The sequence below is a fragment of the Oreochromis niloticus genome, linkage group LG5 (assembly GCF_001858045.2).
Source record: "Oreochromis niloticus isolate F11D_XX linkage group LG5, O_niloticus_UMD_NMBU, whole genome shotgun sequence".
NCBI lineage: Eukaryota > Metazoa > Chordata > Actinopteri > Cichliformes > Cichlidae > Oreochromis > Oreochromis niloticus.
Window position 1 is genome coordinate 14230513 of NC_031970.2, and position 23758 is coordinate 14254270.

Sequence of the window (23758 nt, forward strand, 5' to 3'; positions counted from 1 at the left end):
GGAATAACCTATTTGCCATAGACCTTAATTAAAATGTAAGCAAGTATACAGAAGATAAAATGGACTGAAGTGTCTTCTCTTTTTAATTAAAAAATTGATAAGTTTAAACTTTTCACAGAATCCTCACTTCAGTGTCTAAAGTGTTTGTGCCTTATTAGAATCATAACACATCCACTCACATATTCACAGACTCAGAGACTGAAATAGTTACCCACACATGCACAGACACGCAGACGATCACGCCTATTGCTTCGTATGTACATGAGCCACCACAAGTGATCTAAGCATATGTTGTCATCTAATAAATTTAGGTAGCATTTGAATGAAAACATGCCTATATATAAACAATAAACTCGGGCACATATATGTGGGGTCACCTATGTATTACTGGCTGACTCAGAGCAAAGGCCTGTTTGTGATGTGTAAGTATTTGTGTGTGATGACAGAAACCACAGAGACACTAAAAAAGAACTGGACACCTGTTCGCTGGATAGCACCGGGAGAAATTCCACTCCGCAGTCACAGCGCATGTTTGTGTGTGTGTGTTAGAAACAAGTATGGTGACACCGTACTTTTCCTGTCTCACGTGGACCAGATGCCCATCACTTCCTTTATGACCCTTCCCTATTTAAAGGCCAGTATGGAGCCAGAGGGGCTTCAGCAGGGGATTAAAGTCAAAGTCCTTGCACTCTTCACACCGGCAGCTCACCCACTGACCAACTTATCTGGAAGGGTCTGGATATTTCCGTAAAGATCCATCGTGGCTATAAAGGCTGAGGAACACTGATGATCATTTGGAAAGATTCACTTTACAAGTGTGAAGTCTTTAAGGTTTGAGCTGAAACCTTAGGAAGCTGAATCCATTAAGATTCACTTCGGTATCTTTAAGCCTTAAGTTAACTCGCTAGAATTTTCACGTGACAAAGTCCCAATTTTTTTTTTTTTTTTTTTTTTTTTTTTTGATGAATTGAGAAGTTTTTTTCAAGACTTTCTGGCATCTTAAACCAATTGACCAAAACTGACGCTAGAAATAACGACATCACCTGCAAGAGTAGATTATTATACGGGCAATAAAAGTGAATACGTTGGAAATTCACCATGAGTAGCAGTGAGATCGCTACAGTTTCATCTCGGGATCCACAGGCTTTCAAACGGACTGTAAAGAAGATAAAATGTGCCGCTATGGTGGCCAATTTGGCTAAAAGCTGGCAGGGATGGGCTAAAGAACATGCTGGCAAGCAAGAAGCCATGCCAAGCGGCTGGATGCCTTCATCTGTGGAGGAGGAAGATAAAAAAGAACGCAACCATGTTGTTAAACTTACAGTTACCCCACGTGTAATCTTAGCAGATTCCAGTGACAATAGTGAGAATAAGATCAGAACCTGCTCTGTAAACAAGACCATTCAGCCAAAACGCAGTGAGTGCAGCAGCAGCGATGTAGTTAGTGCCATTCGTGGCAAGATGGAGTCAGGTCCTGAGGAGACCAAGCCATTCATGGGCAACGAATCACCAACACGGCGGCGGCAGATGAGGGCACTACAAAGTGGAGAAGGAGGCGGGAGGATACAGGACAGGAAACTAAAGCTCCAGGAGAAGAAGTTGGGGTCAAGAAGCAGCAGTGTGGACACAGACGACAGCGGGTTGGGAGAGGAAAGCGGGCTCAGCGACAACAATGAATCCAAAACCGAAAATGGCGAGCCCCAGTCCAAAAAGCAGACCAACAGGCCAAAGGTAGAGTGGCTAATAACAAAGATCTTTAACGATAAGTTTAAACAATATCAATATAGTTAAAAAAAAACAAAAACTGTTGGAAATGTATTCAGGTTTAAAGGTAGATCAATCAACATTTTGATCACATTGACAAATCCATAGAGATTTATCCAACATTTTAGGTTTTTCTTTAACCCTAAAAGCATTTTTCCTCTCACTATTTTGGTTTTAAAAATCCAAGTGTTGTTTCATCTTTCAATCAATTTTTTATATTTATAGCATAGTTTACAGGAGGAGGAATAAGTGCAACTGCAAAATACCAAACTAAAAGAAAAGTAATTGTTGGACTAGCATGACCTCACAAACACATTAACATGAATGATAACATAAGTCAGTGACAATTGGATATTTAAATAATCTCTAAACACAACACCTTAAGAGGTTTCTTCAAAATATCTTTAGATAAACTTGCATTAGATTTAACTGTCATGTTTCCCTGTATCCAACATTGATATTGTTATTTACAAAATTTCAAATAATAAGTCAAATAAAAGAGAAGAAAAGCTATTTAGGGATACTTTTTCTTAGTTATTATTATAAAGTGTAGAAAGACATGTGAAAGCACACTGATAGCAGAAAAGCTCCACAACTCTTCATTTTAGAGGTTATTTGTAACTGTCACTGAATGTTTTGGTAATGACAGCCTTACAAAAGAGGCGGAGTATTTTGCAGAGTTTTTGACAAGTCGGCTTTTTACAACTATATTAAATGTCCCCCAGTCAAAGACACAAAGGAGAATAAATTCCCCTAAAATAGAACAAGTCACACAGTGTGAATAAACAAGATTAAGCAGAAGTGCCTTTGATGTCACCTGAAGAAATCCAACTCCCTCATGGACACCAAACATCATAACAGTTACATAACTGCAATACTGAAATCTCTCCCATAAAAGGCAAAGGCTTTTCAGTGGCCCTCTAGACATGTTGAAGGGGTCGCCAGAGAGCAAGTCCAGCTCATAAAACACATGCTGGAATGCAACGCAGTGGAATATATGTAAACTAGAAAGCGAAAATTTCAGAAGAAATTTTATGTGTGCCTATGCCGCTGCTAATCTGTGTAGTTTTCCATTCATACGGCTACAGACAGCAAAACTCAGAAGAGCAGCCATTCTCCACCATGAATTATGGTAAAAACAAACACCGCTCGCGCCTCACAGATGACAGCTTACAGTTTTGGGTAAAGATGAGGTCACTTTGTACAGCCCCGATTTGCAGACGCTGTGCACACAGGTTCATAAGCAGAAGTCCCTCTGTACCACGGCAGACCCCGACAATGTTTGCACGAACACACTTTGAACCAGTACGTTATGGACCACTTTTCACACATGGTTGGTGTACCCTCCCAGCCAGCTGTAGCTTTTCAACTCACAGCCCGACACACACCCAAAAAACAGCCGAGAGAGCACAGACTATGCCCGAGAGGTGTGATTGCAGATGCCCCTCAGGTGGGTCCACCTCCCCTGCAGCGGCACTGCAGACCACGCCCCGCCACACATATCAAACACGTAAAATAAATATTTATGCACTTTTGCATTCACTTTTTGTTTTTTGTTATTTTTACACAGTGTTCTGAATGATGAACAATGGTCTACAGCCAATCTTGTGTATTATTATACAAACTTTGGTTGTAAGATTCAGATAACTATTTAATAAAAGCTAAATATTTTATACAGGGAGTGCAGAATTATTAGGCAAATGAGTATTTTGTCCACATCATCCCCTTCATGCATGTTGTCTTACTCCAAGCTGTATAGGCTCGAAAGCCTACTACCAATTAAGCATATTAGGTGATGTGCATCTCTGTAATGAGAAGGGGTATGGTCTAATGACATCAACACCCTATATCAGGTGTGCATAATTATTAGGCAACTTCCTTTCCTTTGGCAAAATGGGTCAAAAGAAGGACTTGACAGGCTCAGAAAAGTCAAAAATAGTGAGATATCTTGCAGAGGCATGCAGCAGTCTTAAAATTGCAAAGCTTCTGAAGCGTGATCATCGAACAATCAAGCGTTTCATTCAAAATAGTCAACAGGGTCGCAAGAAGCGTGTGGAAAAACCAAGGCGCAAAATAACTGCCCATGAACTGAGAAAAGTCAAGCGTGCAGCTGCCAAGATGCCACTTGCCACCAGTTTGGCCATATTTCAGAGCTGCAACATCACTGGAGTGCCCAAAAGCACAAGGTGTGCAATACTCAGAGACATGGCCAAGGTAAGAAAGGCTGAAAGACGACCACCACTGAACAAGACACACAAGCTGAAACGTCAAGACTGGGCCAAGAAATATCTCAAGACTGATTTTTCTAAGGTTTTATGGACTGATGAAATGAGAGTGAGTCTTGATGGGCCAGATGGATGGGCCCGTGGCTGGATTGGTAAAGGGCAGAGAGCTCCAGTCCCACTCAGACGCCAGCAAGGTGGAGGTGGAGTACTGGTTTGGGCTGGTATCATCAAAGGTGAGCTTGTGGGGCCTTTTCGGGTTGAGGATGGCGTCAAGCTCAACTCCCAGTCCTACTGCAAGTTTCTGGAAGACACCTTCTTCAAGCAGTGGTACAGGAAGAAGTCTGCATCCTTCAAGAAAAACATGATTTTCATGCAGGACAATGCTCCATCACACGCGTCCAAGTACTCCACAGCGTGGCTGGCAAGAAAGGGTATAAAAGAAGAAAAACTAATGACATGGCCTCCTTGTTCACCTGATCTGAACCCCATTGAGAACCTGTGGTCCATCATCAAATGTGAGATTTACAAGGAGGGAAAACAGTACACCTCTCTGAACAGTGTCTGGGAGGCTGTGGTTGCTGCTGCACGCAATGTTGATGGTGAACAGATCAAAACACTGACAGAATCCATGGATGGCAGGCTTTTGAGTGTCCTTGCAAAGAAAGGTGGCTATATTGGTCGCTGATTTGTTTTTGTTTTGTTTTTGAATGTCAGAAATGTATATTTGTGAATGTGGAGATGTTATATTGGTTTCACTGGTAAAAATAAATCATTGAAATGGGTATATATTTGTTTTTTGTTAAGTTGCCTAATAATTATGCACAGTAATAGTCACCTGCACACACAGATATCCCCCTAAAATAGCTAAAACTAAAAACAAACTAAAAACTACTTCCAAAAACATTCAGCTTTGATATTAATGAGTTTTTTGGGTTCATTGAGAACATGGTTGTTGTTCAATAATAAAATTATTCCTCAAAAATACAACTTGCCTAATAATTCTGCACTCCCTGTATGAGAGTAAGAAAGAAAAGTATATCTTTGTGTCCACCTTTCTCTGTTAATGCCCTACCTGGCCCCCTGGCAAAAGCTTTGCTAGATCCGCCCCTGCACAGTTACCAGCTGTCAGCTAAATAAAAAAAGGAGCTTGGTGTTTATTTCTCTCAGAAACAGTTCATAACTTCCCTTCAACTCATTCATGTCACCTAAAAAAAAAGGTAAACCTGTTTCTCCATCACCAGTTCAGCTCTGATGATTCAGTAAGGTCATCTCCTGGTTTCGACCAGCCGCTTCTACAGCTGTGGCTCCAGCAAACATCAGCTGATACTAGAAATTAAAATCAAATGAATTCTAACAACAGCTGATCAAGCTTAAACGTGCTGCTGTTGTTTAGCGCGATAAACAAACAAGAGAGAAAAGCCGATCATTGATCAGTTTCATGACTGAAGTTTGAACAGGCGAGAGAATGACAGGGGAGGCTGTCATAAAGTTCAACATCAGTAACTTAGCGCGCACACAGCTGTATAGAAACTCCATCGTGCTAGCTACCACGCAGTACGAGTTATTATAACTGATTGTAAAAAGTCAGCACAACGAAAATAAACTACACCTAAACTCGGTTTATATCTGACCCAAATAGAGTGCAGGTCATAACTTCTTACCTGAAATTCAGTTCACCTCACGCTCCGACCGGCAGCCGCCTGCTTCTCCTGCCTTCGGTTTCCCTGATCCACGATCTACCACCGGTCGATCGGCGGTCGCCTCGCCGCCTCGTTCCCCGCATGTTCTTTCTGACACACACCGGTGGATAGCTGCCCTCAGTTGTAGCTCCGCGTCAGCGACTACCAAACAACTCAGTTATTTTTTCCACATCGACCAGCATCTGGACAATCCACCGCCTTTCACTGTTTGTACCGTTACTAAAAAAAAACCCCTCATCGGCTCATAAAAACGAAAAATAAGTCCAGCTATGACCCTGAGTCAAAAAGACAGCCAGCTCGGGTTAGCTAGCTACCTGTCTAGCTCTTTGCAGGCACCGAAAACATCAGAGCTAATATGGGATGTCTTGGTAACACGAGCAGATATTTGAAGTTTACATCTGGCCAATCCACCACCTTTCACTGTTTATACCGTTACTAAAATGAATAAATAAATAAATCATCGGTCCATATAAACGAAAAATAAGTCCAGCTAAAACACATACTGTCGGCGAGCGACCGGGTGCTGACACGAGTTTCACCCGCCTCAATATAAGCCAAGCCTGGGTGCTTTTTCACGAAGGGTCGCTAGCGGTGCTAGCTAACTATGCTAGCGGCGCTAGCTAGCTAGCCGGCTATCAGCAACACATAAGAGAACTGCTGCTAAATAAACTACACCTAAACTCGGTTTATATCTGACCCAAATAGAGTGCAGGTCATAACTTCTTACCTGAAATTCAGTTCACCTCACGCTCCTGCCTTCGCTTTCCCTGATCCACGATTGACCTCCGCGTTAGCAAACACCGGTCGATCGGCGGTCGCGGCATGTCCTTTCTGTCATACACCGGTGGATAGCTGCCCACTGTTGTAGCTCCGCGTTATAGCACCACCAAACAACTCAGTTATTTTTTCCACATCCAGCTGTAACTCCGATTCTGTGCGAGCATTTGCGAGAGACCGGGGAGGTGAAACGACAGAGAGAGTCCCCTCGCTATCCATTTGCAGCCAAGTGCGGCAGCTAGCTAGGTAGCCGGCTAGCTGTCAGGCAGGACCAACGTCGTCAGAGCACTGTCGCTAAATATGGGATGTCTTGATAAAACAAGCAGATATTTGAAGTTTACACACCTACATTCTCGCCTGAAAATATCTTAAAAGTTTATTTTGTGACCTAGAAACACGAATAAAAGACATATAAAACGAAGTGGTGGCCGCCATTGTTCACTCTGTAGAGGCGTGCTATGAATTGTGGGATATGGAGTTTTCAACACAAGGATAAATCTTTTCGGCTGTACTACTCCCGGTATACCACTAGAGAGAGCCAAGACACCACAAATGAAGTCTGTTTATTTGGCGCCAAAAGATGAATTGGCCTAAATTTGTACTAAAATATTAATATTTAAAAAACTATAAAAGTCATAAACACCAAAAGTCACAACATAATAGTCCAGCTCCAGCCGCACAAAATGATCTAACATATGTAATCCTAATGTCAAAACTGTTTGGCAGAGGAGCGCGGGAAAATTTTCACTAAAATATTAATATTTAAAAAACTATAAAATTCATAAACACCAAAAGTCATAGCACACCATTCCAGATCCGGCCGCACAAAATGAGGTAACATATATGAAGCTTGTCTCAAAACTGCGGGGCGTGATACGTGCCGAAATTTAGGCGGAAGATGGAGAATAATAATAACTAGAAAGCGAAAATTTCAGAAGAAATTTTATGTGTGCCTATGCCGCTGCTAATCTGTGTAGTTTTCCATTCATACGGCTACAGACAGCAAAACTCAGAAGAGCAGCCATTCTCCACCATGAATTATGGTAAAAACAAACACCGCTCGCGCCTCACAGATGACAGCTTACAGTTTTGGGTAAAGATGAGGTCACTTTGTACAGCCCCGATTTGCAGACGCTGTGCACACAGGTTCATAAGCAGAAGTCCCTCTGTACCACGGCAGACCCCGACAATGTTTGCACGAACACACTTTGAACCAGTACGTTATGGACCACTTTTCACACATGGTTGGTGTACCCTCCCAGCCAGCTGTAGCTTTTCAACTCACAGCCCGACACACACCCAAAAAACAGCCGAGAGAGCACAGACTACGCCCGAGAGGTGTGATTGCAGATGCCCCTCAGGTGGGTCCACCTCCCCTGCAGCGGCACTGCAGACCACGCCCCGCCACACATATCAAACATGTAAAATAAATATTTATGCACTTTTGCATTCACTTTTTGTTTTTTGTTATTTTTACACAGTGTTCTGAATGATGAACAATGGTCTACAGCCAATCTTGTGTATTATTATACAAACTTTGGTTGTAAGATTCAGATAACTATTTAATAAAAGCTAAATATTTTATACAGGGAGTGCAGAATTATTAGGCAAATGAGTATTTTGTCCACATCATCCCCTTCATGCATGTTGTCTTACTCCAAGCTGTATAGGCTCGAAAGCCTACTACCAATTAAGCATATTAGGTGATGTGCATCTCTGTAATGAGAAGGGGTATGGTCTAATGACATCAACACCCTATATCAGGTGTGCATAATTATTAGGCAACTTCCTTTCCTTTGGCAAAATGGGTCAAAAGAAGGACTTGACAGGCTCAGAAAAGTCAAAAATAGTGAGATATCTTGCAGAGGGATGCAGCAGTCTTAAAATTGCAAAGCTTCTGAAGCGTGATCATCGGACAATCAAGCGTTTCATTCAAAATAGTCAACAGGGTCGCAAGAAGCGTGTGGAAAAACCAAGGCGCAAAATAACTGCCCATGAACTGAGAAAAGTCAAGCGTGCAGCTGCCAAGATGCCACTTGCCACCAGTTTGGCCATATTTCAGAGCTGCAACATCACTGGAGTGCCCAAAAGCACAAGGTGTGCAATACTCAGAGACATGGCCAAGGTAAGAAAGGCTGAAAGACGACCACCACTGAACAAGACACACAAGCTGAAACGTCAAGACTGGGCCAAGAAATATCTCAAGACTGATTTTTCTAAGGTTTTATGGACTTATGAAATGAGAGTGAGTCTTGATGGGCCAGATGGATGGGCCCGTGGCTGGATTGGTAAAGGGCAGAGAGCTCCAGTCCCACTCAGACGCCTGCAAGGTGGAGGTGGAGTACTGGTTTGGGCTGGTATCATCAAAGGTGAGCTTGTGGGGCCTTTTCGGGTTGAGGATGGAGTCAAGCTCAACTCCCAGTCCTACTGCAAGTTTCTGGAAGACACCTTCTTCAAGCAGTGGTACAGGAAGAAGTCTGCATCCTTCAAGAAAAACATGATTTTCATGCAGGACAATGCTCCATCACACGCGTCCAAGTACTCCACAGCGTGGCTGGCAAGAAAGGGTTTAAAAGAAGAAAAACTAATGACATGGCCTCCTTGTTCACCTGATCTGAACCCCATTGAGAACCTGTGGTCCATCATCAAATGTGAGATTTACAAGGAGGGAAAACAGTACACCTCTCTGAACAGTGTCTGGGAGGCTGTGGTTGCTGCTGCACGCAATGTTGATGGTGAACAGATCAAAACACTGACAGAATCCATGGATGGCAGGCTTTTGAGTGTCCTTGCAAAGAAAGGTGGCTATATTGGTCGCTGATTTGTTTTTGTTTTGTTTTTGAATGTCAGAAATGTATATTTGTGAATGTGGAGATGTTATATTGGTTTCACTGGTAAAAATAAATAATTGAAATGGGTATATATTTGTTTTTTGTTAAGTTGCCTAATAATTATGCACAGTAATAGTCACCTGCACACACAGATATCCCCCTAAAATAGCTAAAACTAAACACAAACTAAAAACTACTTCTGAAAACATTCAGCTTTGGTATTAATGAGTTTTTTGGGTTCATTGAGAACATGGTTGTTGTTCAATAATAAAATTATTCCTCAAAAATACAACTTGCCTAATAATTCTGCACTCCCTGTATTTGTCTCTCAAAAATAGTTCATAACTTCCCTTCAACTTATTCATGTCACCTAAAGGGTAAACCTGTTTCTCCATCACCAGTTCAGCTCTGATGATTCAGTAAGGACATCTGCCGTTTTTACAGCTGTAGCTCCAGCAAACATCAGCTGATACCAGAAATTAAAAGCAAATGAATTCTAACAACAGCTGATCAAGCTTAAAGGTGCTGCTGTTGTTTTGCGCGATAAACAAACAAGAGAGAAACGCCGATCATTGATCAGTTTCATGACTGAAGTTTCAACAGGCGAGAGAATGACAGGGGAGGCTGTCATAAAGTTCACCATGCGCACACAGCTGTATAGAAACTCTGTCGTGCTAGCTAGAACGCAGTACGAGTTATTGTAACTGATTGTAAAAAGTCAGCACAACAAAAATAAACTACACCTAAACTCGGTTTATATCTGACCCAAATAGAGTGCAGGTCATAACTTCTTACCTGAAATTCAGTTCACCTCACGCTCCGACCGGCAGCCGCCTGCTTCTCCTGCCTTCGGTTTCCCTGATCCACGATCTACCACCGGTTGATCGGCGGTCGCCTCGCCGCCTCGTTCCCCACATGTTCTTTCTGACACACACCGGTGGATAGCTGCCCTCGGTTGTAGCTCCGCGTCAGCGACTACCAAACAACTCAGTTATTTTTTCCACATCGACCAGCATCTGGACAATCCACTGCCTTTCACTGTTTGTACCGTTACTAAAAAAAAACCCTCATCGGCTCATAAAAACGAAAAATAAGTCCAGCTATGACCCTGAGTCAAAAAGACAGCCAGCTCGGGTTAGCTAGCTACCTGTCTAGCTCTTTGCAGGCACCGAAAACATCAGAGCTAATATGGGATGTCTTGGTAACACGAGCAGATATTTGAAGTTTACATCTGGCCAATCCACCACCTTTCACTGTTTATACCGTTACTAAAATGAATAAATAAATAAATCATCGGTCCATATAAACGAAAAATAAGTCCAGCTAAAACACATACTGTCGGCGAGCGACCGGGTGCTGACACGAGTTTCACCCGCCTCAATATAAGCCAAGCCTGGGTGCTTTTTCACGAAGGGTCGCTAGCGGTGCTAGCTAACTATGCTAGCGGCACTAGCTAGCTAGCCGGCTATCAGCAACACATAAGAGAACTGCTGCTAAATAAACTACACCTAAACTCGGTTTATATCTGACCCAAATAGAGTGCAGGTCATAACTTCTTACCTGAAATTCAGTTCACCTCACGCTCCTGCCTTCGCTTTCCCTGATCCATGATTGACCACCGCGTTAGCAATCGCCTGCCCGGCCTCATGTGTCTCGTTGGCGGCATGTCCTTTCTGTCACACACCGGTGGGTAGCTGCCCTCTGTTGTAGCTCCACCACCAAACAACTCAGTTATTTTTTCCACATCGACCAGCATCATCGGCCCATATAAACGAAAAATAAGTCCAGCTAAGACACAGACCCTTGCCGAGCGATCGGGCGATTAAACAAATTTTACCCACCTCACTATCAGCCAAGCCTGGGTGGTTTTTCACGAAGGGGCGCTAGCTAGCTAAGCTAGCGGCGCTAGCTAGCTAGCCGGCTATCAGCAACACTTAAAAGAATTGTCGCTAATATGGGATGTCTTGATAAAACGAGCAGATATTTGAAGTTTACACACCTACATTCTCGCCTGAAAATATCTTAAAAGTGTATTTTGTGACCTAGAAACACGAATAAAAGACATATAAAACGAAGTGGTGTCCGCCATTGTTTGACTCGGTAGAGGCATGCTATGAATTGTGGGATATGTAGTTTTCACCAAGCATGGCACCCTTTAGGCCGTACTACTCCCGGTATACCACTAGAGAGAGCCAACCCACCACAAATGAAGTCTGTTTCTATGGTGCCAAAAGCAGAATCTTTCTCAGGAGCCTAGAAATTGGCCTAAAGTTGCACTAAAATCTAAATATTTCAAAAACTATAAAAGTTATGAACACCAAAAGTCACACCATACTAGCCCAGCTCCAGCCGCACAAAATGATGTAACATATGTACCCCTATTGTCAAAACTGTTTGGCAGAGGAGCGCGGGAAAATTTTCACTAAAATATTAATATTTTAAAAACTATAATAGTCATAAACACCAAAAGTCATAGCACACCATTCCAGATCCAGCCGCACAAAATGAGGTAACATATATGAAGCTTTTCTCAAAACTGCGGGGCGTGATACGTGCCGAAATTTAGGCGGAAGATGGAGAATAATAATAATAATAATAATAATAAGAATAATAAATCCGAGGAATAGTAATATGTGTGCCTCTTGTCATAGGCACACATAATAATAAGAATAATAAATCCGACGAATAGTAATATGTGTGCCTCTTTCCATAGGCACACATAATAAATATAGTTACACCCTGACCTTCAGGTGGAACTGTCAGCGAGAGGAAAACAGGGTGAAGGGAGAGAGGTCAATGAAGGACATGAATTAGAGGTAATATGAGACACAGAGAGACAGTGCAATTATAATCAAAATATGATTTTTTTTAAAATCTGAGATTATTTTTGTTTTTTGCTGTTTATTTTTACTTTGTGTTGTTCTAAAATCCAGTTAAAGCATCAAAGGTGTGCATTATCAAGTTAAACGCGACTTAAGGAATACAGAGAAAAAAGTGATGGGCATACCAAAAAGGTAACATTGCTATTCATAAATCTTTTATGAGGTAGTAAAAAGGCAAAAGAGATGCTAAAAGAATGTAGAACTGTTGAAAATGGCTGTGTGTGCCGACAGCAAACAACACCTATCAAATTAAACCATTTTACATGACCCATGATTTGTCTGCAAACATATATTAGCATAAAAAGTAACAATAGTAGTAGCACTTTAGTAATAAATGCTAACTAACTTCAGCATATCAGGCCTCAAATTTAACTGAAGTACCCTATCAAAGAAACTAATTTCAGAAAATATTATATGCATGCGTTATTGAATTTCACCGAGGCTGCAATTTAAAAGCTCATGGTTAAATATTTGCCTCTAAAATAAACGCGAGTTAAAGTATGCCATTTGTAGTTAATGAAAAAAAAACCTGTAAATAAGTGTTTACCGCTGCTCAAATCCATGCCAACACTGTTTGATTAGCATAGAGTAAAAACAAATGTTACGAATTCAGATCAGTTCAATTGAAAACATGTTAAATTCTAAGGTGAGACATTAATATAATGAAAAAAAAACATTAAACAGTAAAATAAGGAATAGCAGCATTATCATCTTGAAAGTTCACGGAGTTTTGTGGAAGCTCCCTCCACGACAGATCTCAAGATTTCATAGATCAAATACCAAAGAGATCTGATGACACTCTTCCGAAGGTCTGGAAAGCTAAGACACATACCAGGGGAATCAGGGTGGGGTGGGGAGCTGTGGGGGTGGAAAAAGTTTTTCTGAAAAAAATATACTAAAGAAAGATTAGGACACCCTCTCCTTTGGTTTATATAAGGTTCTCATTTCCAAGTACTCATTTATTTCCATCCATGCTTCTTTATTTGTACAAGTACAGTCTGACTGTATTTATCCACAGACTAGGGATCAATTTCACCAACTGGAAAATAGTTTTTAAAAGGACTAAGGGTTAATAACCCTACAGATTCCTATAGTGATGAAATCCACTGCAGGCTTTTATTTTGCTTTAAGCTCATTCAGCGGTAAATGAACAATACACAAATGTTTTGACGACCTATGTACTCCTCTTTAATAAATTTCAAACGACACGTGTTGCTTTGCTCTTTTGTTTCCTTGAAAAGGTTTCAATGGATTTTTCAATTTTGATGTTAATCTATCTACAGATTAAAATTGCCACCACGGGTGACATCAGAAGTCGCTGGCAACAGTGGTCTGAACAGCACATGGAAGGCCAGAAGCTCAACCCCTTCAGTGAGGAATTTGACTATGACTATGCTATGGCCCAGCGCCTCCGCAAGGGTGACTCTGGCTATGGACGACCGAAAGAAGGCTCCAAGACAGCAGAGAGGGGAGACAGGGCCCAGAAACACATCTACAGGGAGATGGAGGAGATGGTCTGGATTATAAGAGACATGGGCTTCAAGAATAAAGAGGGTAGAACAATCATAACTTTTGGCCGTCTCTTTGACCGCTACGTTAAAATCTCGGACAAAGTGGTGGGCATTCTGCTTCGCTGCCGCAAACACAAGATGCTGGACTTTGAGGGGGAGATGCTGTGGAAGGGGCGGGATGATGATGTCATTATTACCCTAAGGGATTGAAAAAAATATTATGCACATGCAAACGTACCTATAAATCTCATACATCAGAGCTCCAGTAGAAACGACTACTCATGCTGAGCATGCAATGTCATGCACGTAAGAAAAATGTAGTATCTTTATAATGTTTCGAAATTAAACATGCATACATATCTAGTGTTTCACACACACACAGAGACACACGCTAGAGTCATTAGTTCTTCTCATATACCTGACAGATTATGGGGTGAAGGGAAGCTATCTTTAGCTTGCCAACCATGCTCAACTTGCTAACTATGCTACATGCTAGAAGCCTTAAGAATCCATCACAATGTCAGTCATGGTGGAAGGCTTTACTGAGTCTCCAGCTAAAGCAACAAGGACTTAGAGTTAATTTCATCTCATAATTCATGACAGAATTGACATAGGAAGTCCATGTCCGTTTAGCTAATTTTGCTAAAAACATGCAAGCAGTAATAGCAACTTAGTGGTCTTGTTTATTGTTTGTTTGTTTTCTTAAATAGTTAAAAAGTACTTTAATGAGACCAATGTCTGTGTTTCCTTAGTTTGTTTTTATTTGTTTTGTTTTTCGTCTTCTTTGGAATGACATTTTAAGACTAAATAGTTAAATTAAGCTAACATTTACTTTTAGGTAGGAATATGTGACATCTTTAGAAATAGAAATAATGGATATAAATGTACATCAAACCTCAGTTTTCAACTAAAGTACTTACAAGCACACTACACCAGTCTTTCTTACAGGACTACAACCATCCGTGTACTCTGGACCATGCTCACTTTCTAAGATTTAATCTCCAGTAAAATGTTTGGTCAAGATGGCTTTCTTATTTGCTTGACATACACAACAAAAATTTATTTGCAAAATAATGTGATTTTATTTAGACAAGGGAAAGTGGCAATAACAAGAAGCTTACATGTACTAATGTGAATAATGTGAATGAGTTTGAAAAACTCTTGCATATTAAGTGTGTGTAAGGCGAGATTCTTTAAAGTAAATCGTTTTAGAGCAAACATTTAGCATACATTAAATGTTAAAATGGGATCATCTCATATTAAAATAAAATGAAAGAGGTGCTTTAAATGTCAAATGTTTGCTTCTTTCAAAGTGAAAGCGTGGGTGTTCTTACAGAAGGGCAACTTAATATATATGTATTACAAAAACTGTAAACATTTGTATAATGTGCACAGTTTTTTAGTTTTTAGTTAGTTTATTTTCAGTATTGTTGTGGTCAGAGTGGTGACACATGCTATGTGGAAGTAAACAAAGAATAAAAATTAAATGCTGCTTTTGTTTTTCTATATATAAACTCAAACTGTGTTGCATACTAAGCTTATTTCAGTTTGTTTACTGACTGTGGTGTTTCATTAGGTCACTCTAGCTGACAAGGCTAGTATGTCATTGTTGAGTTGTGTGTTGTATGTTTCTGACAAAAACCTTTTTGCTTGCGTGAAAACAACAGTCTGCAGAGCATAAACATTTAAGATAAAAGATATATGTTTTACATCAAAGTAAAATATTATAAAAAAAAGAAATAAACCCAGGTAAGCTGGCTGACTGCACTTGAACATCAAATGCAATATCCTACATGATCACCTTAACCCAAGGAGAGAAATTAAATGTTGCATTTAAAGTGGTTATGTTGCGCACAACACCGCTTTTATATGTGCATTTACCTTCTATAATTTTATAAAGAACTGAATAATTATTTAACATTTAGAAGTTATTTATACAAAATTTTGTTCTTGGAAGTAAGAACTTGAATGTCTATGTGTTGAAGAGTTATCTAAAGTATCTAAATGAACTTTTATTATCACTTAGTCAGACATACACATTGCATGCACAATCACCTGTCAAAACTGATAAGAACTTATCAAAAAGGTTACTTACTTTCTCTTTGGAAACATTTTGGGGTTTTGCAATACAAAACAGACACATTCTCTTGCATCAGACTTTCGGAATGAAATAAAATGACACACACTTTTTGGTACCGAACCAAACAGGCTAGTCGCCACAGCAGCCTTAATACTGAATAGAGATTGACAGACCACGTGACTTTCATGCATTGCTTTGTGGGTACGGGTGGCAACAAAATCAAAACACTGCATCAAGCGCTAGCATTTCCAGCACCGGTAATCATTAATTCTGCAGTTTTAATCCCTACTTGCATTTTATTTGCCCCAAAACCAGTTATGTACAAAATGACGGAGAACACGGCAACGGTACAAAGACAGACTTGACGAAAAGGCAAAAAAAAAAAAAGTACGAGGAAAAAAGGAGTATTTATTATTATATGGTCCTAAGTGTGAGTGCATACACTCACAAGATGTTTATTAACTTCAGATCCCTGCAACAAGCCCAGGTCCAGTTTACTTTGGTGATTTGGACTATTCCATTTCGCAGCTGTTGTTAAATTTTTTTCCTTTATCTCCTGTATAGGCCAACGCAATCTATTTGTCGTTTCAGGTTGTAGTATTACACAACATTTTCAGATCTAATAGAAATAAAATGAGTGTTTTGTAATTCATTCAATTTATTGTCTTTATTTATAACTGGCATTATTGTTTCATTCTATTATAGAATCTTACAAGAAAGAGGCAAAATTTTATTCCATTATGCTTTATTAGCTGCTTAGGTAAAAAACAAATCAACAATGCCACCACAAAAAAAAAAAAAACATTGCAAAACAACATACTGGAAAACAGTTATTCATCACTTGATTGCTTCAATACAACCCTTGGGCACATATAGGCGGGACGTTTCGTCTCTCTTAACCGATCAAATCTCGCTGTGGTAGCAGCTTTAAACTCCGTATGACCCAGGTTGATAGAGAGTGCCCAGTCTGGATCGCAATCCTGCATTTTGTAGGCTGGTTTTCCTACAAAACACAACAAACATTAGCCCGCAAAGCTACAGTGAACAAAGCAGCATAGCGCAACGAATTCAATTCAAATCAATATAAGACTTATTTGTAACCTACATCAACAATTATGTTATGATAAATTACGTAATAACTACAACAGAAGACTTACCTTTGTGGAAATGCTTGGAGCAGACTAACATGTGAGCTGGAGTGTTCTGGGACGTTATATATAATCCAGGCCATCCGTCGGCTCTTTGTTACTTCGGAAACATGGTTTGAACAATTTCTCTTCCACGACGTAATCCAATAAAAAACGATCTCTTTATCCATCGGCCTCCCGTGGCTGTCATGCGACCGGCTATTGCAGTTAATAATACAACACCTTCTTGCCATTTTTTGTGTTTCTTTTTATCGCTGTGCGACTGTTTTCATGTGAAAGCCTGCGTGCGCTAGTACCGCTTGCCACTCGTTCCCACAATCCTTTGCGGTTTTACCCCGGAATGACGTCACATTTTCAATCTCTATACAAGCTGGAGGCCAGATGATATTTTCTTTTTAGGATGTTGTTAATATACAGAAAGTTGTATGGCTTTAAATGCTACAGATGTAGTTATACTAGACTACCACTGTTACACAGGAAAATAAATAAATAAACATGACAATACTTGACAGGCTTATAAGCTTGTGTCAGTATTGATACATATAACATATGTGAGTTTATAGCTGCTACAAAAGTTACAAAAGTTCCTTTTGTACAAGTTCATGGAAAAGCCCATAAGCACTTGCTGATTTTGTAGTGAGACAATTTTAAGCCCCTCTGGACTTTGGTTTTGAAGTGCTCACTTTATAATTATTTGTTCATAGCCTTGTCTTGTTTGAAAAATACTTATCCGGTCTTTAAGTCTGACGTCATTAGCCGTGTCTGGGCCCAAACTCTGCTGCAGGTCCATAAGCCAAACGATCACTGCGGCATCACTGAGAGTTAACTGTCTAAATTCTTTCATCTGTAATAAAATGATGAGTGTGGCTGCTTATTAAACTGAACGGAGTTAGAAGTTAGCAAGGAGTTAGCTCGCTAGTTTCCATCTAAATATAATATAGCCTGTCCTGACAGAGAGGTTTCTGAAACAAATTAAGACGTACAGCTATGCTATCACTTCCGACATAAATGAAGACATGAAAGTAAACAGCAGTGGCGTTGGTAGGGTTACTGAAGTTGGGCTAGCTGATATAGAATGCACAGCTATGTTAGCATAATATAAACAGTGAAGGTGGAGGATTAATGCTAACTTCTTTCCACTCGATAAAAGTTGCTGTGAGGATTCTCGATGGTCAGGGACAAATGCAATCGCATGGCAGGATGCTGTAAATGGACCAAACTTAAGTCAGGAGAACAACTGAGATAATTCATCCACAATCCGAGGTTAGTCATTAATATACTGCTGCACGGGCTGGGCTGTAGTTGCATCGTACGGTTTTAAAAACTGAATAGCGGTAATAAAAACCAAGAGAGGGCGACAGTGATCACTGACTGTTTTTAGGGGCTTTTTGAGAATAAATAGAACCAGATACAAAGCATTAAAACATGTTAAAAACACAAAAGCCTTATTAAACGCAGAGTAGTTTGGGCCCGGAAGCAGGATTCATCACGCCATCACTTAAAGACCGGATAGTCTGTGATGTTACATGACTGTTTGGTCATCCTACTTGGGCTTTCTAACAAGTTTGTGTTTTTTGGCATTAACTTTTTATTAATTGAAACAAAATGAAACAAAATTCTCTTTGAGTAAGAGTACGAAATGGTCAGTTCACCATGAGGAAGACTATGACACATGATCTCTCACTGAAGACTATAAGTTACCGATCTTACCAGTGAATACACTCATTTAACTTATATCCATTAAATAGGTTTTATAAATCTGTGCACATAGACTGAACTTTATATTACTTCCAAATCCCAACTATTTAATAACAAAGGTTGATAAAAAAAAAACCACAGATATTTACTGTAAAAATATAGTCTATATTTTTTGCTCTGAAAGAGAGAGCCTTAGTTTACCATTTGCAAAACAATCTCTATTTGCTTACTTTATTTATAGTTTACAGTCTTTTCCGAATATACCTTGGTGAATATGAGGCAGGAAAGGATATCCCATGGAAGACAGAATAGCAGAAATGAGGTAGTAAAAAAGAGAATTTCAGGCATTTAAACCAAAAGTACTTACAAAAACCAAAAAGTTAATGGAAGCAAAAAGTAACACAAGGGGTCAAGTCGAAATTATTTTTTTCTTAATTTTGATCGAGAAGCAGTCCCTGAAACTGATGTGGTAGGAGGTGCCAGAGTGAGTCGAAGGAGCGTCTTGTTCAACGGCCAGTTCCTTCCTGTACAGAATCAATGTTTTACTCATGTGAAACATGCTGATTTTGTTTGGATCTGTAATTTCCCGCATGGACAGAATGATTTATGTCTCAATTTACATTTGCACCATCAGAGGGCCCCCTGCTGGTTCATCCCATTTTAGTGTGCGAGTTTAATTTCCTGTCTTTGCGTATGCAAGTCACACTTACTGTACACTTGCATGCACGTACCTGTGTCTGTGTCTTTTTCTTTCTGTCACTCTGCGCATGTGCATGCAAGTCATGCCTTTGCGTGTGTGTGCGCGGGTGCCTGCCTAGTATGACCTGCCTTCCTGTCACGCAACTGCTTTGTGTGTGCATTACAGAGAGAGAGAGACAGCAAGCGAGAGAAAAAAGGAAAGAGAGACATTAATATAAGCTGATCAGTTTGTTCACCAGGGAGTCTGGACATCTGCCAGGGACAGGGAATGACAGGGAAAATACTGATAGAGGAAATACAAAGAGAGCAAAAGACATACTGTAAGAGTAAAAAAGGAAACAAGTTAGAAAACAGAGTAGATGTAAGTAAAAGATGAGAACTAGAGAAAAAGAGAATATTCCTTATATGGAGAGACAGACAAACTAAAGCTTCAGACTTGGTCATCCTTAGCGACTCTCTCTAGCAAAATGAATCCTTCCTCCCTTCTGTTTTATCTGCAACCTCAAATCTCATTCTCTTCATCCACATTTTACTTTTTTTCCTCTCTTGTGTCTTTCTCTGTTTTTCTGTTTTCCCTTCTCAACTCTTCACAGAAAATCTTCCCAGGAGCTTTAGTTGATGATCAGTCTACAGTGATGATAACAGAGCACCAATAATTCCTAACTGCACACACACACACACACACACACACACACACACACACACACACACACACACACGTTGCATTTACAGGTAGAGATCTACATCGTCACCCCCCCCCCCAAAAAAAAAAAAAAAAATAAATAAATAAATACATTGCATTCCTGATGTAGCACATATGATACAAATTTAAAGTCAAATATGCAAATTCATATTTAATTTTTTTTTTCATCAGATGGTTCACTAAACACTTCATTTTTTTTAAAAATCTGAATTTTCTGCCAATTATTTTATAGTTCAGGCTTTAAGGGAAGTAAAAGCATGGAAACCTACATGAGGCCCTAACCTTCAAAATAAAATGGAAGTGTTTTCGAAGATCGACAGGAGCAAAATCACACAGGCAGAGAGGCGGTCAGAAGGAAACAAGAACTTGCAGTTACTAAAAATCTAAGCACTAATGTCACCCAGCACAGAGAAAGATAACTATAGTTATGATTTTATTATTAGTTATTATAATAACTAATAATAAAATCATATACATTGACAATAACCAACACCACCAAGTTCAAGGTCACTGTGGATTTATGTTGTATAAAATAGCAGAGGTGTGGACTCGAGTCACATGACTTGGACTCGAGTCAGACTCGAGTCATTAATTTTATGACTTTAGACTTGACTTGAAAAAAGGTTGTAAGACTTGTGACTTGACTTGGACTTTTACACCAGTGACTTGGGACTTGAATTGGACTTGAACCTGTTTACTTGAAAAGACTTGATATTTTACCCAAATCTAAAATTTAACATACATATTATATAAAAAGTGAGGACCATTAATTCACTTTATTCATTCATTCATTCTTACCACACTCCGTATGTATGTGAGCGTGGGCTGTAGCACAGCCAATCAAATTAACCAGATTTGAAAAAAACAAGAACAAAAACGCTTGAGCCAAAAATGCTTCCAAGAGTAATTTCTTTCGGGTACATAAACTACGAAGTAGTCAACAAAAAACGAAATGCAATATGCAAAACATGCAAGAAGAGAATCACAGACGGAGATGGAACAACTTCCAACTTTGTCCGACATTTGAAGTTGCATAAAGAACGGTAGGTGGTGCTTTTTTTTTTTTTGCTAAGATGAGACAGCTGACTTAGCTAACTTCATCTTATTAGCAAATGTTCTTCGGGCTACATTGATGATACTGTTTGGCTTTAACAGGTATGATATGTTTGTCATGCTATTTTAAATCCGGTCCTGCAAGCGCATCCAAGAATAACATGCAACTTGTTAGCTCAGAATTGTCGGTGAATGGTGAGCAGGGTCCGTTTCAGAAAGTGGGTTCTGTAGCTGTACTCAGTCTCTCTCCGTCTCCTCCCCATCATTAACCCCGTAGATTTAACCCAGTTTAGACTGACATATTTATTTTACCATCACATCACAATTCAAAATCACTGTGTTTAATTTGCAATTAGTGTATGGTCGTGTTTAACTTTTGCATGTCTGAGCCAGGGAAAAAAATTTTTTTTTGGTTAGAAAATCTGGCCCACCTTAGTGTGTAATTGAGTAGTCCTGCTATACATGGCCTTTTTCTTCTGTCATTTATGTCAATACATCAAATAAAATACTTTGATCTTATATTATTAGCTGTTGTTTATTTGCAAAGGTTATTCTCAACAGGGATGCTAGACAAAAACGGCGTTTTCTACAGACAGCCTAGCATACGCTCTCCACTTGCGAGTGAAAAAAGAAAAACACCCCTTCCCTATTGGTGTTAGAGTTTACCATGTCAGCCAATCAAAAAAATGATAAGGCAACATGTGACATTTGGTTGTTTAGGGAGAAGGGGAAGTTTTTAGGAGTGACACCCGCGACGGAAAGCGGGCGAGCGAAAGAAAGAGAGAGAGAGAGTTTTCATATGTGAGACATTAGTGACGTTTAGCGTGTTTGGAGGCTGTAGTTAGTTTGTTGTGTAGTTATTGTTTTGTATTGTGTGTCAGTTAGACTGCTGAATTTCATATTTGATCTAAAAAAGCTGTCACAGGCAGATTCCAGTGTAAACGCTGTCTCCACATAGAAAACTGGACTGTTGCACCTCCAGTTGTCAGACCTGCAGGGTTTAGGCCTGTGGTGTTCTCCTCTGTCTTATACTGAACACAAACTACATTTTTTGGACTGGCACAAATAATTTGTGTGCCTTCTTATTTGATGCAGCACACCTGATTGTTCTGTAAATAGATTTAAATGGTTATATAAAAAACGCCTGAGGCCTTGGCTGCATTTTTAGGTAAATAGTATAACTTTGTTGTTTGTAAAACTTGTGCATAATTTTGAGAAATGTACAATTTCTATTTGCATTTCAAGTTATGAAAATGATTCGTTAAACATGTAAAAAAAATATAACTTTTTTCTACTCGGATTCTGAATTTTTTGTCTGAATTTAGATCAACTGTGCTAATATAGTATACCAAAATGAAAAGAATAACTCAAATTTCAGATATTTGAGGTTGTGCTGTAAATAATGATACCAAACAAGGCAAGAAAAACATATTTTAAAAGTGAAATATAGAAGTAAAATCAAAAGTAGTCAAGAACGGCCAATTATACCCGGGACCCCAGAGGGTTAAAAAAAAAGACTTGAAAGGACTTGAAATTCAAAGTTTGGGACTTGGGACTTGACTTGAAGGTTGTCTGTCTTGACTTGCGACTTGACTCTGACTTGCTTGACTTTACTTGAGACTTGACTTGTGACTTGAGGATAAAGACTTGGGACTTACTTGAGACTTGCAAAACAATGACTTGGTCCCACCTCTGTAAAATAGTTATCAATAAAGTCATGATGAATGGCTAAAAGGGCTCCGCATAGACACAGAATGTCAGAGTGACGTAAACCAACAACAGGTGAAATAATGATTACTGATGATGAATTATGCAGATCGTGGCTCAAGAGTTGGGAGTTTGCCTTGTAATCGGAAGGTTGCCGGTTCGAGCCCCGGCTCGGACAGTCTCGGTCATTGTGTCCTTGGGCAAGACAATTCACCTACCGCCTACTGGTGTTGGCCAGAAGGGCCGATGGCGCGATATGGCAGCCTCGCTTCTGTCAGTCTGCCCCAGGGCAGCTGTGGCTACAACTGTAGCTTGCCTCCACCAGTGTGTGAATGGGTGGATGACTGGATGTGTAAAGCGCTTTGGGGTCCCTAGGGGGGACCAGTAAAAGCGCTATACAAATACAGGCCGTTTACCATTTACCATTACTTATCAAATGACATATAGGTTACAATTAAGTGCTTAGTCTGTGACCTCGAAGTGTCTTTTGTTGTAAAGGTGTAGTCTGTCCATCCAAACCAGACTCTCACCCTTATGTAGCTTGTCAGTGTTATGTTGTTTATGGGCTAACTGTGCCCCCTTTTCAAAAATAAAAATTGAATTAAAATTAAAAAGTACTTCTTAATTTTATGGGTGAAAATTAATTAGCTGGTATGACAAGTATGTGTCTGGTTGTCTCCCTTTGAGTGGATGTGACATTCCTTTTCCAGGATTTTGATGTATTTGTTTTTTCTTTCTAACAGGGATGATGTACATTAATAAACATTGCAGTAAATGTCCCAGAGTTAGCCATAGGCTTGTTTTCTTCTGTAGTGCTTGGCCATAAAAGGCTGTTTAAAAATAAAGCAATATAATACCAACATTGTACAAATAATCAATAAGCAATGTTTTGTAAGCATAGAAGGTCTTTCTGCTGCTTTTTAGTATATGACCACGTTAAATTAAACAAATAGATTAAAAAAAACAGACAAAGCATTTAA

General features: G+C 39.7%; 1 protein-coding gene across 1 annotated transcript; it reads left to right on the forward strand.

The window, feature by feature from the left end:
• Positions 1–359: 359 nt before the first annotated feature.
• On the forward strand, positions 360–15226 carry abraa (actin binding Rho activating protein a). Its single transcript, XM_003447687.5, has 2 exons — positions 360–1731; positions 13463–15226. Exons 1-2 carry the CDS (start codon positions 1099–1101, stop codon positions 13898–13900), a joined length of 1071 nt encoding a protein of 356 aa, XP_003447735.1. The 5' UTR covers positions 360–1098; the 3' UTR covers positions 13901–15226.
• The last annotated feature ends 8532 nt before the right edge of the window (positions 15227–23758 follow it).

What these genes read in the sequence shown, in the direction of transcription:
- abraa (XM_003447687.5), top strand. Translation starts at nt 1,099, where the DNA reads ATGAGTAGCAGTGAGATCGCTACAGTTTCATCTCGGGATCCACAGGCT. An exon ending in AGCAGACCAACAGGCCAAAG is followed by an intron (nt 1,732 to 13,462) that starts GTAGAGTGGCTA and finishes ATCTATCTACAG; the next exon opens with ATTAAAATTGCCACCACGGG.